The 19,600-nt window shown below is 39.9% G+C and overlaps 2 protein-coding genes and 1 long non-coding RNA gene across 3 annotated transcripts; 2 read left to right on the top strand and 1 right to left on the bottom strand.

The window, feature by feature from the left end:
* Window positions 1-5,352: 5,352 nt before the first annotated feature.
* On the bottom strand, window positions 5,353-5,846 carry LOC106019315 (uncharacterized). Its single transcript, XR_001194044.5, has 2 exons — window positions 5,655-5,846; window positions 5,353-5,569 (listed from the first exon to the last, which is right to left on the bottom strand). It is a non-coding gene; the product is annotated as an uncharacterized lncRNA (long non-coding RNA).
* Window positions 5,847-5,857: 11 nt separating this feature from the next.
* Window positions 5,858-13,613, top strand: TMBIM4 (transmembrane BAX inhibitor motif containing 4). The gene is made up of 7 exons (XM_013106199.4): window positions 5,858-6,041; window positions 7,548-7,656; window positions 8,977-9,082; window positions 10,612-10,645; window positions 11,541-11,658; window positions 12,159-12,204; window positions 12,789-13,613. The coding sequence occupies exons 1-7, from the start codon at window positions 5,945-5,947 to the stop codon at window positions 12,993-12,995; spliced, it is 717 nt and encodes a 238-aa protein (XP_012961653.2). The 5' UTR covers window positions 5,858-5,944; the 3' UTR covers window positions 12,996-13,613.
* Window positions 13,614-13,617: 4 nt separating this feature from the next.
* LLPH (LLP homolog, long-term synaptic facilitation factor) lies at window positions 13,618-17,673 on the top strand. Its single transcript, XM_038187252.2, has 3 exons — window positions 13,618-13,771; window positions 13,884-14,066; window positions 17,447-17,673. Exons 2-3 carry the CDS (start codon window positions 13,886-13,888, stop codon window positions 17,608-17,610), a joined length of 345 nt encoding a protein of 114 aa, XP_038043180.1. The 5' UTR covers window positions 13,618-13,771; window positions 13,884-13,885; the 3' UTR covers window positions 17,611-17,673.
* The last annotated feature ends 1,927 nt before the right edge of the window (window positions 17,674-19,600 follow it).

Raw genomic sequence — 19,600 nt, 5'->3', positions numbered from 1 at the left:
CATCTGGAACAAGTGTGGTATTTAGGGATCTGTAGTACACTTTTCTGAACTTCTGTTACAAAGAGGTTGTTTGATGTGACATGGAATTGCTTTGCAAAGTTTGGAGTCATGAGCTTTTTTTCTGCCTCATGCAAAATAAGTAGTAACCTGGCATACACATCCTGAGACTTAATGCTGGTCTGCTTCACTAAATAATTAACCTTGTGAGTGAGTGCCACGACTCCATCTTCAGTCCTTCACTTCTCTGCCCACGCCAGCCCTGCCCTCTTTGCAGGAAGAGGAGGAAGAAGATATCTGAGTGAGGAGCTGAGGAAGCTTCAGCATATTTTGTGCCTTATGCAGCCACTCCAGGCAAACCCATGGGTGCAGGCAGTGCCCAGGGGTGAGCTGTGCCCTCCCCAAATCCCGGCTCCCCAAGCACCAGTATGCAGCCAGAGCATGCCCAGAGTCCCAGGATGGCTGAGGCTGGCAGGGACCTCTGGGGCCCATCTTCCCCAACCCCTACCCAAGCAGGGACACCCAGAGCAGGCTGCCCGTGTCCACGTCCATGTGGCTTTTGAAGATCTCCAAGGAGAAGACCCCACAGCCTCTTTGGGCAGCCTATACCAGAGCTCGATCACCCACCCAGCACAGAAATGCTCCTGGTGTTCAGAGGGAACCTCCTCTGCTCCACTTTGTGCCCTTTGCCTCTTGTCCCGTCCCGGGGCACCACTGAAAAGAACCTGACCAACAGCAGGGAAGCCATAACTATTATAAATTCAGGATTTTTTCCATTAACAGTGTACACATTATTATTGTTGTTCCACATGGGAGTTCTTATCAGGATGCTATTGCGCTAGACGCTCACACAGAAATAAGCAAAGCTGACCCCACTTTTTCAAAATGCAAGGAAAAAAATGTTAAGAATTAAAGCTGTTCATGTCAAAAGAAGCTCAAAGGTTTAGATAAACTAATTTCCAAGAGTGCACACAGGTTTTTAGATGACAGAATAATTACCCATTACAGGTAATGTAGGCTGTCCAATGAAGATAATTAAAGCACATTAGGATTTGTATAGAAAGAGCAGATAACTGTTTTATAAACAGGCTCCATATGGCATTCACAAAATTCGAGCAGCTCTTGCTGCTAAATTGAAACTGAACAAAACAACATCAAACTATCCATGGTGGTGTGTTTTGATGCTTCATTCAGAGAAACAATTCATGAATACTTCCCCCTTATTTATAAATATAATAGCACTGCTATTAAATTGCTGTTTTTTTTTTTTTTTGCTTTGTTTTGTTCTGTTTTTGTAATATTAACTCCATTTTAAAAAATCCATTAAAAAAAAAAAAAAAAAGAATAAATAACTTAAAGCTGGATTGCTCGTATAGCACTCTACATTTCCCCAAGATTTGGTCTTGCACATGGAGTAAAATGGTAAGGCTCTTTTTCTCAACCTCAACAGTTACTAAAATAACAAAGGTGGGATTATAAGCAAAACCAACTTTCAGCTTGATCCTGACCAACAAGTCTGCTCAAGAGCTGCTCACAATCTTTAGAATAAAGGCCAGTGCACACAGCTAATTTCCACTTTGTGCTCCCTAGCAGGTACGCTCATTCCCCACACATTTATGGACTTCAGAAAGGTAGTCCAAACTCCAGAAAGGTAGTGCCACCGGGAAGCTCAGTTCCTACCGACAACCCATTTCTTACTGCATCTGAGCCCTCCAGTGTTTCGTGATCCCAAGACCCAAATCTAACTTGCTGTGTCTCATGAACAACGCACACACACACATAAAGGAGTTAATCAAGTTATAACCCGGTGAGGTATAAAGAAGGAATACGTAATGCAGATGGGTTTTCACAGGATAATAAATAAATAAATAAATAAAAATCATATGGCAAAGATGAGGGGTCTAGTAAACTACAGGAACGCTCAGAGAGGTTTTTCATCCTGAAATAATGAAAGGTTAGCCTGGTGACCTGCTTGCTCTTGGTAGAGCCTTTCTCATGAAACTGTACGTATTAAAGAAGATAAACTCTCTTTCCTTGATCCGAGGATTTTAAAATTCACCATCAGGGGTTTTAGAGTAGCAGATGGTACATCTGTCCCTGACTCTCTTTGTTATTTTCCTGCCCTGTAAGAGCAACGTGACACTTCTGTAGTTACTAGAGCAATTAAAAATTTAATTTGGAAGAACTTTGCCATTGTGAGATTGTCTCCACTTGTCAAGAACTTCGTATCTTGAGTGTGAGAATAAATTCACAGTAAAACACGTTTCTTGAAATTCAGATTCTTCATGGTCACACAGTAAAACGATCCCTCTACCCTAACTAGCCACCTATTTTGAAATTAAGAGAACAAAGTTCATTTGGGGATAAATTAATGGGTGACAGCTGGGTGGATGCACATATGTAACCAAACCTCTCTCCTCTGCTTTTCCACGGTGCTTCACATCCGCACAGCGCCGTTCTGCAAAGTGACTGGATCTCACCTCCCTGCTGCCCCAGTGCCCCACGTGTGACTGCACACCCTGCATGCGAGCAACATGACAGGAATCATGCGTCATGCATTTGTCCGGAGCCATGCGGAGGTCATGGGCTTTGCAATCTGGGGAAACTGCTTTGTCCTGCCTTAAGGACAGCTGTGATTACGTGAAGACACACAGGTGGATATCAAAGGGATGCTGCGAGGGGTCATTCTGGGAACATTACTCGGAGCTGCAACAAACGAAGGGGCTCTGGCACAATTATTTAAAACCAAACCTCTTGCTAGAAGCAGAATCCTGGCAGTGCTCCAAGTACCTTTCCCGAGCACCTCTGAGCACCAGATGGAATTTTTCCAGCAATGCTACTGATTATGTATAACAGACAAAAGGCACAGAAGAGTCCGTTTCTAGTGAGTTTCTAGTGAGAAAGAGCTTCCTTTCCCCATACAGGAGTCCAAACCAGAGCCTGGAGAACAGAAAGCTCTTTCACCCTGCACGCATGCAGAATGGATGCATGGATGGTGTCTAGCCGGTCCTAGGCAAGTCGCTGTGGGACTGCAGTGGTTTCAAATAAAAATACTGTGATGGAGGTATGTTTATGGAAACATCAAATACAGAAAAGAAAGGCAATGTAAAACATACTTTGCTTTTTATAAGGCATATTTAGCATTTTATAAGGTATACTTTCCCAAGTGAGGAATGGAAAATTGCAAAGACATTGAAAGCATTCAGCCAGGCAGAGGCTGTGTTATTAAACCTCAGTTCAGTACAGCCACTCTACAGCACTGCTCACCGCCCTGTGCATTATGTGTGTGCCTGCTACTAGCAGAAAAAGATCTCAGGACAAGAACGATGCTGTCTTTTGGCATGAAAATTGCAGGGTTTATCTGTACTGCAGATGTAAATAATTTTCCTCTGCCATCTGCAGCAACCCTAACAGATTGTGCTTGAGTAGCGTCATTGAATGAATCATTTGCTGCTTTGTCCCTTGCCTTTCTGAATAAGCCCATTACGGTTCCTTGGCGGCTTACATCAGACTAACATCTTCCACACAGAAGGTTGGTGAGCAAAAGTGCAAAGGTGCACATGCCTGTTTCCTGCAATCTCCTGTCTCATAGCCTGTGCCTATTTCACAGCTTTCCTCTGCTTACACTACAAGAAGTTTTCAACTTTTCACTCTGAACCTTCCTTACTAGTTTAAGCCACACTACCTCTTACTTGCTACTTTCTTCACATCTGGAGAACTGCAACAGCCTTCTATAAAGTATTTGAAGACTATTATGCCTCTCCTTTATTCTTTTCTAGGCCTAGACTAATTGCAAATTTGCTCAAGTCCATTCTATTGCAATGCTCTGAACTTTTCCATTTCTCACAAAGAAGTGAGACCATCCATCATTTTCATGAGGCTTCCAAATAGCTAGTGATTATCATAAGAGGTAGATAGCGCACTGTAGTTTCCAAATCCATTATAAAGTGTCACCTTTTTCCAGCCTTACAAAAGCACACTGCCTATAGTACTTACTCAAGATATTGCTGAGCATGCATTCTTTGCTATCCAAATACATGCAGAAAGGCCCTTTTAATTCACAGAAGCAGAGAACAGAGAGCCTCTCTGATTTGAAAAGGGGTATTGAGGTTCCAATGAAGTCCATCATAATCTTGGTAGCAAAAGTTCAGTTTTTTACTGAAGAAAAATGAAAGAGTTTCACCATATCTCAGCACCTTAGTGGTTCTCAGCTCATTTTAGGTTACAACTGCTTAATGAGGCTTGGGAGCAATACTGATAATGATCCTGTTTATCTTATCAACTCAAAAGCCTGAGGCCACAAATAAGCCCCTATTGTATAAATCCATTAATAACTTCTGCTCTACAAAGTGTTCTGGCCTGCAGTATCTAAACATCTAGCTGCGTGCATCCAAAGTGATGTTCCCCGCAGCTGACTCACAAATTGAGCAAGCAGCTGCTGGTGATGGACAGTGCCTGGGATGGCAGGGCTCTAATCGGTGATGGCTTCTAGGTGGACTTGCACCAGGGAGTACTGGTCACGCTGGCCAGTAATGCCTAGCACTGGAAGACCAAAGGCTTTCACAAGAAAGCAGGCAGCATAATTATTTCAAAACAGTTACTATTCAGCAATGCAAGCAATGCATAAATCTCCAAATTCGGAATTAAAGCTGACAGATCCTACTCTACAACAACTAAAAATGCGAAATAAAATTTTAAAAACCATAAATACTTCCCAGAATATAAAGTAATGTTCATAATTTTTGTATCTGTAATTGAAATGTAATATCTTAGGTCAGCTCAGTAGGAGAACTTTGTTCAAGATTATTTCATCACAGACTCACATAATTTATTTACTTGTCCCTTGAGAATCTGAGTAGAGTAGAGGCCACTATTTTCCAATTTTTAAAAGTACTTTATTTGAGTTGAATCTTTTACATACATTTCTAAAATGTCTATCACTTCAGTTCCTTGGGAGGCTTTTGATAATATTCACAAGTCAAAAAATAACATTTTGCATTCCCCTTCCCACACCCCTATTTTTCGTGAATCCCTAAATGGGAATTACCATCTTGGGGAACTTTGTTGGGGGCAATTCCACACATATAAAGGTTAATGGTACAAAATATGTCTGAGAAACATTGAGCATCTTTGTGCTGTGTTTAATTGATCTGCATTCACTTTGAAGGATAAGATGTATAATTAGGAGAAAGCCAGAACCAAATTCTACTTTGCATGAAATATTTATACGAGGAAAGGTTGGACCTGGCGCTTACGGACATGGTACAGTGGGTGATGTTGGTAGTAGGGTGATGGTTGGACCAGGTATCTTGAAGGTCTTTTCCAACCCTAATGAGTCTATGATATGATTCTAAGTCAAACATGGCTTTGGGGGTTGTACAGCGATAGTGAACATGCACACCCAAAGCCTTTTTTATCATTTATTGCTGAACGCTGATACATATTCGTAGCCATGGACCTGATGAACGGTTTCCACATAGCAGATGGAGATGAATCAGAGGTGAAGATCAGTAAAACGGATGATTTTTTATTTTTTTTCAGTCTCTGGAGCTTCCCCTTACGACCTGTCAGACTTAAAAAATAGCAACAGGAAATTGAGTTTCACACAGGCACAAACACATTTCCTCGAGCCATCGTCAATCTCCAGCGGGGCAGACCTGGGCGGGCAAAAGGACGGCACAACGAAGGGCTTCTCACAGCAAACCCAACCTTCCTGTGATCCCGCAGCCCCCCCGCGTAGAAAAACCCAAACTCGGGGGCTCCCCACTTCGCCCTGAGGGGGCTCCGTGCCTCGCCACAGCCCCGGGGGCCGCCATTTGGGGGCGGCGGGCGGGAACGGCCGGGCGCCGCCATCGAGGCGCTCGGCGCTCGGCGCCATCGAGGCGCTCGGGGCTCGGCAGCGGGGCGGTGGCGGCCGTTGGTGCGTGAGGGGAGGAGGGCGGCGGCCATGGCGGCGGCGGAGCAGCGGTACCCGCGGAGCTCCATCGAGGATGACTTCAACTACGGCAGCAATGTGGCCTCGGCCAGCGTCCACATCCGCATGGGTAGGGGCTGGGGACGAGGAAGGGCCCCCCCTGCCCTGCCCGTGCGGTCCCTGGTTCCCCGGGGACTCATTTTGGCGTTTCTGTGGGGTGTGGGGGGGGTGGGTGTAGGTCTGCTTACCAGGGGGGTGAAACCCTACAGCGATGCGTTTTGAAGCTCAAATCAGACTGGTAAAAAGTGTGCGTGTTAAAACTGGAGTCTGTAATTAAATACAGTAGCTTAACCCGGAAATTGAGGGGGGTTAATTTCTTCTGAGGGGTGTTTTCAGGTGTTGTCTCCTCAGCTTCAGCGCCTGGGTGCTGTCAGGCCATAGCTGTGGCCTTGAAATGCTGCTTTGCTGTTCGCATTCAGGTCTTAAATACGTTGGATACTCCTATATTAAATGTTTTCATCGCTACTACTTGCTGAAGTAGGTAGAGCATTGTAGTATACACCTTAGAATAAAAACAGTGTACGCAGCGAATTTTTTAGTAGACATTTCTGATAAGCAGGAGATCTCTCTCTATTAAAATACAATTTTATCTTGTTTGGAAATTAAAAGATGCCCTAGCAAGTATGAAAGCGGTCTTGCCCTTAGCAAAACTGCTGACGCGTTCAGTAATGTGGGGAGAAGGGCAGGCCAGCTAGCAGGCTACCTCTGTGTATGTTCAGTGTGCTACAGCAAAGTAGGGTCTGGTCCCTCATAGCTTACAAATATATTTAATTTTGCCTGCTGCAGAAGCACTGCTGAGCTTAATTTAGTGTCTCTTAGCATGTGCTCTGAAATTCGTTTAATCTGTGTTGTTAAGGCTTGACTGATTCTCGCTGTAAACCTATTCTTAGTTGCAGAGCATTTTACTTAATAGACTTGGTCTCCTTCCATTTAGAGTGGGACATATGTGTTATGTCCCATATCATAGTGTCGTGAACCACTCTCTTATTCATGAATTAGGAAACCTGTTAGCTTAATTGAGAAATTTCTTGTAGTAGCTTATATCTGTAGGTATCCATCTAGTACAGCACAAGTCACAAATGATAAATTATGTCTAACATGACAAAAGGTCAATTAAATCAATATTACTGTAAAGGTTTAGCTGTTTAAAAATACTTACAGCTCTTTTTGTCTCCACACAACCTCCAAGCTTATCGTTTTTCATTTACATCCATTAGATACCAGGAATGTGATGAAGGATGCATACTTTTAGTATTTTCATAGTGAAAATAGAGATTGGATGTAGTTATAAAAGCAGTCTGAAATAAATCCTTCCTAAATGTTTTTTTATTATTATTTCTTTTTGTCATCATTGTTGCTGTCTATATAACTATGTGCAAGAAAAAGTGTAATCTTGCTGTAATACTGTATTGGTGTTTTAAGGAAAAACAGCTTATTACTATTTTCTTACGTGTTTTTTCACTGAATAAAGAATTTCTAATAGTTCCATATCAAACAGAAAATTTGTATCTGATTTACTGTTGAACTTTATAAGTGTAAGTGAAAGTTGATTATGTTTTTATTTTCTTTCTTTTAGCTTTTCTGCGGAAAGTCTACAGCATTCTTTCCATTCAAGTTCTTTTGACCACGGTCACATCTGCAATTTTTCTGTACTCAACTGGAGTACAGGCATTTGTTCATGAAAGGTAAATACTAAAATGAAATCACAGTGTGTATCAGTGTGTTTAGTTTATGTAGTTGCTCAGGAGCACTCCTGTATGCCTGATCACACAGTGTTGTGATTCTATAATAGAAAATTTGTAACCTGATTATGGTATAACTTTTCTTCTGACATTTTTCTCTGTAGTTTATTATTAAAATGTATTTCAACTGCTGTTATTAAAAGTTATTTTAATTAGTACGTTAGTAATAGTGTTTATTTGCATTATGAAAAGCTATATATTAGTGTGGAACATCTGAATTATTGATATTTCTTGTTTTATGGTCTAAATATCTGCTCTTAGAATCTATTTGGAATGTTGTTGTTTATATGTATTAGTTCCAAAAAGCTGAATCATTTCTTAATCCTCTCGCTCCTCCCCCACTCTTTGGTGTGTGTGTTTTTTTGTTTGTTTGTTTGTTTGTTTCTTTGTCTCCTGAAAATTAGTCTTTTAAAATTCCTGTGGGTTTAGTTTTTTGCCTCATAATTTTCATGAGAAAAAAAACAAATCTCAAAATCAAAGTATGGTAAAAAATAGGAGAAAAGAGTAACTGGGGGAAGGAAGAAAGCACTGAGTCCAGTTTCTGTTTTCTTCCAAGTGCACTTGCAAGCTTTGCTTTTACTTTCACTTTATAGCCCTAATAAAAAAGGAGGATCTAGTACTATATGAGTTCCTGTATAAGCTGTATTATATACAGCAGAGGTTGTAAGACTACAGTTTTATAATTATATCTGTTTTTTTTAAATCATCCTGCTCAGTTATACCTGTTGTGATTTTGTGTTTGATTTTAGTCTAGTTTTTGCTAGGAGGGCTTCTTGAATGATTTAATTATAGCTATATTTGCCAGTCAGTCCTAGTTTTCTTTGGCATGGTTAGTGCTCATGTTTATTGGATTCATGTGCTTAATTAAAAAAAAAAAACCTACCAAATAAATAAATAAATAAATAAAACAATTCCCTGGAATTCTTAATATGCAAAATATTACATATACTTTAAAACTGTTAGTTGAGTTCAGATAGATTTTTCTGTTCATACACTTGATGAATTCCTGGGCAATCTATAGCTTCAGCATGAAAAAACTATCGTTACTTGTGGCCGTACTATTTTTAACTAATTATGGTGATACGTTTTAGAACAGTTTTATTGTAAAACTTGCTTTACATTTACTTTGGATTTATGGAGCAGCATGCTTGTGTAGGTGATCACTTTAAAAGTTTGTTTTATATAAACTGTTTTTAATGTCTACCAAGTATTTTATCTTAATTTTGATGACCTTTTTTTTTTTTTTTTAATGAAACTTTACAGGCCTGCCTTGCTTTTGATATCTGTATTTGGATCTTTGGCTATAATCTTAGCACTGACCCTCTACAGACACCAGCATCCTGTTAATTTATACCTACTTTTTGGATTTGTAAGTATTTAAACATTTAATTTTAATAGCCCTTAGAATATCTTCGATTTTGATGAACTCCTTAAATCAAGCTAGTAGTAGCTAATTTTTCTTGTATTCCTTGGAAGATAACTCAAACCTTTATGAGTATATAGGGTATTTTTGGAGGTTCTATTCACAGGTTGTTTCTAGATAGCCTCCAGTTCAGATTTCTTCTACCACATTTTCGGGAAGAACATTAGAGCTTGAAATCAGATTGAGCAAGCTTTTTTTCTTTTGTTCCCCTTATTTTTTTACGTCTATGTATGTATGTGTGTGTATGTTATGTGTATGTATATTTTTGTTCTGTTGTTAGTTCTGTGCAACTGCTCAGTAGGAGAGAAGGGGAGCATTCCTGTTGCCATATTTGTTTAGTGGACAACCTCGAGGACAGGACGAAATATAACCAGCCATATGTGTTTATTTCATTAATTGTTTTCTGTTTGATGCTAAATTCTTAAAATGTCTCCAACACAGGAAAGTCAAACAACACTATCCTCAAATTTCAGTCTCCTGATGTTGCAAAGCTGTAGATGTGGGCTAACTTGCTCCTGGGTATTTTGGACTATGTAGCAAATTAGTCTGATGAAAGGAAGTCACATCAGCACCATCAGAATGCGATGCTTTAGAAGCTGCCTAAGTTGTATTTGTCATAAAGTGGGAAGATAGAACCCACCCTTACTTACAAAGCAAAACTTTTAATTGTTACAGGGTTGTATTCTGAGTCACTGCTGTCTTTCAGGACAGAAAGTAACAGGGAGTAAAGTAATAGTTTCACCACATGTGGTGTGGCAGTTTATGGCATGACAGTTTTAAGTATTGCATTGTGTAGGAATAGAAGGATTAAAAACTGCATGTGATAAATTGGCTTAAAAAAAATATGGGTTAAACTCGCTGTTATTTTGATATGATCTCTTGGTTCATGCCATAGATAGTTCTCTTGTTTCCTTAAATTTTCTTAAATTCATATTACCTTTTTTTTGACCCAGACATCAATAGTACATTTGATTTTATCTTAGCTTTATGAGTGGCAGACTGGGGAGAGGAATAAGTTGACACAGACACTTAGCTGTCTAATAAGATATTAAGAGTGTTCAGTGAAAGTATTTCAAATATTGAAAAGTGTACAGAAAGCTGGAAACAGATCATTTCTAATAGCAGGTCTGAGAAATGTTACAGCCCTGTTGAGCTGTTTGTAAGAACTGTGATAAGATCACTGTGTTCTCTGAGTAGAAGACCTAAATGGCAGTTTTCTGTAGTGGCTGTCTGTCATTCATTTTCACTTTATGTTGCGTTATTTTTATGTATCACAGCAACGTCCAACACACGATGACAGAACGATTGCCATTTTCTTGGTGGAAATTAAGCACGTTATAATGTATAAAAATTTAACTGGAGAGCTAACGTAACACATATGGGGTTTACGTTACATAATGGATCTTATTACATGTGAAGTCTCCAAGTGTTTTGTTTTTTTTATCATTGTGATTATTTGTTTTTACTTTTTGTAGACCCTGCTGGAAGCACTGACAGTTGCTATTACAGGTAAATGATAGCCAACCTATTTTCTGGTTCCTTAAATGAATTGAATAATGAATCCAATATGTTTTACTAATTGCCATCTGAGATTCCTAAATGAGTTATTAAGATGATTAACAATTCCGAATGATAATGAGTTTAGTAAAAACGTGGGGAATCAAGAGAGGAAGCTGGAGTCTTGTCCAGGAGTGAAATTGTATAAACCTGAAGTGAGCTGTGCCATCCATTCTTTTGGAACAGCTAGCAGTGCTCATTCCTGGAAGGCACCTCTCAGCAGAGCTGATCTGCAAGTAAAATGTCCTCATCTCCTCCTTCGTCCTCTGAGGGAACTGCTTTGAGTTTGGGGAGTTTTGTACTTTGTTCTCAGGGTGGTATGCAGAGAAGTTGTGCTATCACCTTGCACCATAGCTTCCATCGTAAGCTGAAACCTCTTCAGTGTGGTTTCAGGTCTCCTGCAGACAAAACAAAAACAAAAGTCCAAAAAAAGTCATTTGTGGAAATGAGGTTAAAGAGGAAGTCAGGTAGAAAAAAGGCTCCACCCACTTATATTTTCCTTCCTGCACCCTAATCAAAAAGTTCTAACACATCAAGGCATAAAATAGCTCACTTTTTATTTTTTCCTCTTTTTTTTTTTTTTTCTGTGAGTATGGAAGATCTGTTCTTATCTCTATTTAAGAAGCTACAAATATTCCATAAACGTCAAACTTAGTCCAAAGGTCTGTGTAATATATGATTGTGATCTTGAAGTGCAAAGACAAGTTCAGGCATAATTTGCCTTTTTTGCTAACAACTCAAATTTTTTCTTGTCTGTGAACATTTAAATCTAATTTCCACAACAGGTAACTGAGCAAATACATGGGATAGTGTTCTTTAAGTGACAGTTTGCTTTTTCGGTTTATAGTGAGTTTCTACGATGTGTCCATCGTCTTGCAAGCCTTTATTCTCACTACTGCTGTATTTCTTGGACTGACTGCATATACCTTGCAGTCGAAGAGAGACTTCAGCAAATTCGGAGCGGGGTATGTTGTCTTATCTATGACTTTTGTTTTGTTAAGCTATTTTTTTTTAATTTTTAAAGCAAGCTTTGCAGATATAACAATGAATACAGGTCAATAGAAGCTAACCCGCTGCAAGTGAATGGTGAGGGCATTGTTTATTTTAAGTTACTGATTTTATGCAGTTCTGCTCTCTTGGTAAGAAATTATTTTCAGCATAGCGCTCCTTATTGCGATAATGATTCTTATAACCATATTACACTAGTTTATCTGGATTTTTCAGTGAGACTGAGCTGTTTCAAATATAACAGTAAATTTAGGATGTAACTTTTGACAGCTCTATAAAAGCAAATTTTACCGTTGATGCCAGCAAACAGTTGGTATCTAAGAACTATGATGTTTATTTACTGAGTGTATTGTGGGGAGGTTTTATACAAAGAGAGATTTAGAGACTTTAAGTAAATTTAAAAGAAAAGAAACTGTTAGCACTCACAGCTTAATTTTTATTTTATTATTTTTTTCAGGCTCTTCGCTTGCTTGTGGATTTTAATCTTCTCAGGTTTCTTGAGGGTAAGATACCTGACGTTCAAGGTCAAAACATATTTTTTCATGTAAATTGTGTATTAACTTCGAATCCAACTAAAACATTTTGAATACTCTGAAATATCCTAATAAAAAAAAGTCCTGCCTGGGTCCATTACTGTTGTAGATTATGTTTGTAATCTTTTAACCATTCATTTCCAGTTCAGATTTTTGTTGGATGCTGTTCTTGCTAGTGTGATAGTGGTGTCTGAACTGACTGACAAGAGTGCTGTCAGCTGAGGTGCACTACTTGTCTGACAGAATGGGGAGGAGACTTCTGTTTTCATCAGATATTTTTTTGTTTAGTTTGTCTTCTGGTGTTACTGTTTTGGAGACCAGAGCTTGTTTTCTCTTAAGAGAAGACACTTTTTTCTTAGTTAAGAGATTGTATGACTGGGATGTACATGCAATAAGAATGTTGAAGAGTCGTTGTAGTATTGTATTTGTATGTATAAAGCAGTAAAAAGGCAGTAGGTATCCATGTTTTACGTTACAGCATCTCTTTGTGCAGAGATTTTAATATTAAGAAGAAAATTAAATTTACATTTTTTTTCTCTTTCATTTGCCTCCAGCTGTTTTTCTACAGTGAGACGATAGAGTTGGTGTTTGCTGCTGCCGGAGCACTTCTCTTCTGTGGATTTATAATTTACGACACTCATTTGCTGATGCACAAATTATCCCCCGAAGAGTACATACTGGCTGCGATCAATCTCTACTTGGACATCATCAATCTGTTCCTACACCTGCTGCGTTTACTGGAGGCATTTAATAAAAAATAATCAGAAGCAGCGAGGTTGATAATCACACGTATGAAGTTCAGTACCTAAATAGCGTTGGCTTGGATGATCTACAAAGAGACTGAATCTCTGTCGCTCTGTCATTCCATGAGTATTGATCCCTCTTTTTCGGGGGGCAGGGCTTTCCATGTTGCTGAAGTTCTTGTCTAGAACATGTATTTTATTTAGTTAACGTGGTGTAGCTGTTTCAGTCACTTTTTAAATTACTTAATTTGCACTCAGTGTAATTCGTTATTGAGTTGTTTGCCAATTTCTGATTGTTCCAGAGGACGCTGTTAGAATGCCTCTGTCTGCTGTTGTGTAGCTGCTGGGAATGTTTGCTTTTGGGATCACAAGTGGAAAGCATACAGGCAGCCCCAGTTTATGGGTGTGCAATGTGTTGTTAAGTTAAAACTTGTTCTGGTTTTTGTGTGGTGGAGGGGTGGGCTGGCCGTGGGGGGAATGTTCTGTCAGATTGTTACACGAGCTGGCGGGGGATGAAGACGAAGGGGTTCGTGGTGTATTAAGGATTATTTATTGCTTGTCTTTGCGTGTTTGGGGCCATTTGAAGGCAGCCGCTGGCGCTTTGTGTCCGTTCCCCAATAAACTCGGCAGCCCGCAGCCTGCTTTTTGTGGTGCCCCTGCGCTCGGAGACTTACGGGAGCACCCGCGGGGGGGAGGTCCACGTGATGCTCCTCCGGGGCGCCCCGCCCCGCGCCTGCGCAGTCGGCGGGAGCGGCCTAGCGCGAGGGTGGGCAGCGGCCTCGTGCGCGGCTGAGGTGAGCGGTGGGGGGGGGGGGGAGGGGGCGGCCGTTGGGACCGTTACGGCCGTTGGTGGGGGGTGGGGGGGCGGCAGCGGGGCGCTAACGGCGCCCTCTTCCCTCCCCTCAGCCATGGCGAAGAGCCTGCGGAGCAAGTGGCGGAGGAAGATGCGGGCGGAGAAGAGGAAGAAGAACGCGCCCAAGGAGCTGGAGAGGCTGAAGAGCCTCCTGCGGGCCGACGCCGACGCCGTGATGGAGGAGGTGAAGGAGGTGGCGGCCGTGCTGCCCCCCGCCGAGCTCCGCCAGCAGCAGGGTGAGACGGGGACCGGGACACGCGGCACGGGCACGGCCCGGCCTCCACAGCCGCCCTCCTTCCCCCTTCCTGCCCCGCCTGCTGGTATCCTGCAAGCAGCCTGATGTACCGGGAGCTTTCTGCTGCTACTCCTCTGCTTTCCACCGCCGTCATCAGTTCTGCTCGGAGTTCTCGGCCTGGAAAGCCAAATCTCTCTCCTCCAAAGCCTAAATTCGCTATTAAGTCAATGGATCTGCTCATTGGCAACGTTAGCTTCTTTCTGCATTGCATCTAGTCGCTTGTGGAGCTGGCTTAATAGCATCTGATTTAATTTAAAGTTCTTCAGAGAGATCCCTTTGCAAAAGCATTAAGCAAGCAAGGATTCCTTGGCAGTTTATTCCAATCACAGCATCATCTTTGCTGTTAAGCTCGAGATAGGACATAACTTCCTTTGCAGTTTAAGGATGTTAAAAAAAACATATAAAGCTGGAGCTAGAACTATTTTGTAGATACCTTACCATAAGTAGTGATTTATTAGTTTTAAATATATTGTGCCCTGGTATGGGTAACAAGGACCCTGTTTTTTTAATGCTGGTAATACATTACACGTGGTGCAGGAGTGCGTGACATTAGCCACCTACAGGTAATTCCATCTTCCTGTCCATTCCTTGAAAAGGATGTAATCTTTAAATAATTCAGGAAATGGAAACAAAGGTTTTAAGTAGCTGTGTCTTGGACAGGAGTCAGAAAGACACAACCTCTTTCCAAAACTGCACTCCAGACTAAATCATAGCCCTTTTTTCTTTTCCAGTTTATGCTGTGTAAGCTGTTACGAAGTTGCCAATATAAGCTTTTTATGTGGGATGCAGAAGTCTCTTGAGACAGCACAGTAGGGATTTGAAATAATAGTAGTTATGACTGTCAGTCACACAGGCAGTTTTGTCAGTGCTTCAGGGATTAGGAAAGACAGAGAAAGATCACGAATTTGAACAGCAGAGCCTATAAACTGTTACAAATGGAAATGGAGGCTGTATAAAACATAATTACCTGGTTAAGGGTAGAATCTAGTATGATTTGTAGTTTTTTTCTGTGGTTCTCATTTGTCCTGTAAACCAGCTGTAAAAGTTGTTCCTTACAATGGTTAGGATTGAATTTTCAAAATGATTTGGAATGTCATCAGCTCGCTGGTGCTGAAGCTGCAGGAAACATTGCTGTCTTAAACCTAGTTTCTGAATCAAGTGCCTGGTTATGTCATTCCTGCACCCCCTTCCGAATCTGCTGGCAACTTTTATATGCAGTGGCTAATTTCACACAGCATCTGCAGAGAGGTAGCAGCCTCAGAAATAGTTAGCTGTAAGTTTTGTGAAAATAATGCTATCTTCGAGAGGACTCTTCAGCACAAACTGTTTATGGACACTAAGAAATTCACGTTTTTGCAAAATGTTATGAAGGACCGAAGTGTAAGGTTTAATCTAGAATTTAAACTTCCCATAGATAAGCAACAGGTGAATTATTTTCCAGGCTTAGAAAGTATGTAGATGTATTAGGGATATCCTCCTGTGTTACCTTAAGGTATTTCTCACAACATACTACAAAATATTTTTTCCCCCAGTTTTTTTTGTTAGGAAAAAATAATGGAAGGTCTGGCTAGCCTTCAGTCAAAAGCAGTTTTGTAGATGTTCTTAAAACTTTATGGGCATGCACAGATTTTTCAACATAATCATACCCATTGAGTCTGCTGCAATTAACTGTTTTTATAGTTTTTTGTTTTTTTTTTTTCTTTGTCCTTTTCTTTATCTTTTCTCTTTTTAATCTTTTTGGTAAGTTTTCTTTACATCCTCAGACCACTTTACTGTTCAGTAACTTTCCTCCTCTTACTGATTCCTACAGCATCCTTGGGATTGCAAAGTGACGAAAATGTCACATTACATAAACAACCAATACTCTGTCCAGGAGTATTTCTTCATTTAGTTAATGTTGCAGCAGACATTTATTATGGAAGTGCCATTTTGCAGTTACAAGCCCGTTCATGTCACAGATTAACCTTAATAGTATGACAGAACAGGAATCCAGAGAAGAAACTTAAGTAGAGTTGTGTTCTATGTTTTTCCTTTATCTGTTTTGTATTTAGGGGTGGATTAACTTTAAAAGAAATCCATGAACGGTACCCTAATTACAGGTAAAATTACAAATGAATTGGTTGAAAGCAAAGTGATTTCATAGAAACCAGTGTGTATGCAACCTAGTTTGTAACTTTGTGCTGTTATTTTGCTCTGATTGTTGCTCTGTTTGGGAAGCTTGGCCATCAAATAGCGCTGGCTTATTTCTTCAGCAGATTTTTGCAAGGTATGACTTGTGCTGTGCTGCTTGGTGCTATGAATCCATTCTTTTGCATGTTATTACTAGAAGAAAAAACCTGATGCTGTAGCATCACACCTGAACCGCCATCTGATGCAGCAGTTTATATGAGCACCACCTGAACTGCCAACTAATAGTTTGTTTGGTTCTGCATTCTTCAGAACCTTCCTTTCCTCCATGTTTTAGCTCTTGCTCCCAACATCTGGAGCTTTGAGCTGGGACAGAGCAGCTCTTCCGTGGCATTTTCAGAGCAGCAGTGTTCAGAAGCCCTTGTGTTTCTCTGATGTCTCAGGACTTCTCTGGAGCTGGGACTTTCTGGCTTGCTCACCCTTTGCAGGCAGTAATAAGTTTGCCCCCCGTCCCCTCCTTGTAGCCTTGTCTCCCTAAAACAGCCAGTTCTTGCGGTGTTAGCTAGGTGAGGGTGCTGTTCTTAGGAGTGACCACGTCACAGGCAGTCTTCCTGATCCTAGAGATTAGTCCTCTCTGCCTCTTAATTGTATTGAACTTAATCCTATGCTCACTTTTTGAGGCAAATGTATCATTGCTGGCTCATACGTTATACCTTCACCACATTTCTCAGAGATTTTTCTCTTTATTCTTCTCTTTACCTGTCTTCATCTTCCACTCAATTTAACATTTAGAACTTTCTTACATCTTAAACATTACATCATAAAAAGTGTTTAATTGTACATATGTTTCAGTAAGCCTATGGCTTCCTGTATGCTTGCAGCTTTTGATGGAGACCACACACAATGTTTTTAGACACAGTGTTGGAACAGATGGCAGACTAAAGAATAAGGTGCTTTGCCCAGACATAGGCCTTTAGGGAAAATTCTTCATATTTACTATCAGCTGTTGAAATTCTTGGGTTGCTGTTGTATTGGCTTGGAAACCACTTTCAATGTACAAAGCCTTCATCTCTCTGTCCACAAATACTGTTGTGTATAGAGATCTTTTTATCATGTTTGTGAATCTAGTAACAAAATCGCTTCTATGAAACTGATTCATGTATTTTACTCACTATAAATTCCTTTCTTTTCCAGATGACTGCAAAATGGACATAGGTAATAAACGAAACAAAAAAACTTTCCTAGATGAGCATGGACAGTACCCAGTATGGATGCATTCCAGGCAGAAAAAGAAGCTTAGGGCACAGCGCTTAAAAGAGAAAAAGAAATCAAAGTTGGCCAAAGGCCGAGCCCGGTAGACTTGAAGAACTTTGTAAGATCATGAGTATTTTACTTTCCATAATAAATATCCTAAACAAGTACACGATGCTTCTGTATTTGGCCACCGAGTATGATTTATTTTGTTGCATGAACCTTTGAAGAGACTGCTGGGCCTGCAAATGATGAAAGCAATGCAAAAAGCAAGTGCCTTTGAATAGACTTAATGTTTGGTTATATGTTTTCTTGGGGAGGGGGGAGGGGGTGGGTGTCATCTTTTATTTTATGGATGCTATAAAAAAAAAAAAAAAGCTGTAAATGGTCTTGAACTGTTGTCAATGTAATTTTTTCTATTAGTAAATTTTACCAAAGAATTCTGTAAGCTCACTGTATCCTTTAAGTTCTGTAGAATAACTTCTGTCATGCTGATCTGTGTTGCTTTAAACATCTGGTGATCAATGAAAACAGCCTCTTAATATGTAACTTAAAAGAGATTACACACTGAAGTCAACACCAAAGCTTCATGAAACTTTCTTTTTAAAGTAAAAATCAAGACAAAGTGTTGGCATGACATTTTTTTAAAAAATCACAAAGAGAAAGTTGTTGAAACAAAGTTTTTCACTATGCAACTGAAATACAGTAGGAGCTAAGTAATTGAAAGTAAAACTGTTTGATTCGTTTCTCGTTAATCTGAGTGAATGCAAACGCACAGACTGAGGAAGAAGATCTAAAACATTTTCCAAGTTTTATTAAAGTAAATGAGGATTTATTTTTCTGCATGTATTTTCAGTAGCTTTATATTTCTCTTAAAATGGCAGTAATCTATCATGCTTTACAATGTGGGCATAGAATAAAATATTGCAGGATTGCGTAACAGATGCCATTTATATGTCATTAGCTACAGTTGGTTGCATATTACTTGGCAATAACATGTGATGACAGATGCAAGAATTAGTTGCCCAGAAAGCCCGTGTTTTTAAAATGTCTCTCATTTCAAGGATGGAAGTAATTACAGTACCAGTCTTGCTGTGTATTGCCTGTTGAAGTACCCTGCATTGATGCAGAGCATAACCTTTGTACAACGTCATCCAAGGTGGGATCCACGTTCTGTAATTGCCCAGAAATTGTGATGTGTGATTACTTGGACATGGGAAGTAGGATTTAGCCTTTTAAAAGTAGTTCCACTGGTATTCTGTACTAAAGTCCATTAAGAACTACTCAGCCTGAAAAGTCAGTTTTTCTGGAAAAAATCAACCGTATTTTGTTTCGTTTTTATTATGATTGTTAAGTGTTGAGGGAAATTGCTCGTCTTATGCTCAGGTGAAGCAAAGAACTACAAAGATGTTGCAGGACATACCAGTATATCATCTGTTTGCACATACACTGACAGCTAACAAGTCTCAGTAAGATGCATAGATCAAAGTGTACAAATTACAATCCTTTAACAACTTACATTTGTATTTTTGAAATACTTCCATGAAGTTGATAATATCTCTGCAAAAAAAATAGATGCTGCTCTTTATTCGGTTCTTTGCTTTATTAGATACTAGGGTCTAGATTTCATTATCAAATATTCTAACATTTACATTAGTACTATTTTAAATTTGATTAATATGGAGGAAAACGTTCATTAGATTCATCATTATTTTTATCTGGAAAATGGAAAGAGCTGTCACTTTGTGTTTCATTACCATTTTAATGCTGTTGGCTCTATTCTGCTTAATGTGTGCAGTGCTTTGGGGAGTTGTGGAGGGGAGTTTTTTAGGTTTAAGTGCTAACAATTTTTTTTTCTATAGAGTAAGCACAGTGCTATTTCTGACATGCTTGTTTGTAAATCGGGTTACTTTCAAGCAGTGGCTGGTGGGAAAGCAGACTGCTTTTCCTGAGTGGAGATAATCAAACTGACAAAGTACTTCCATTAAACGTACGACTTCAGAGTTGGTTTATTTTCTTTCTCTAGGTGCACAGCCATACTCTGTCTCTCATCTTAATCAATCCCGCCACTGCTGTACTTGCCTTATGCTCTCCTCT

Source organism: Anas platyrhynchos, chromosome 1 (assembly GCF_047663525.1).
Source record: "Anas platyrhynchos isolate ZD024472 breed Pekin duck chromosome 1, IASCAAS_PekinDuck_T2T, whole genome shotgun sequence".
NCBI lineage: Eukaryota > Metazoa > Chordata > Aves > Anseriformes > Anatidae > Anas > Anas platyrhynchos.
The sequence above is the reverse complement of the archived record's forward strand: the minus strand, read 5'-3'. Positions and strand labels throughout refer to the sequence as shown.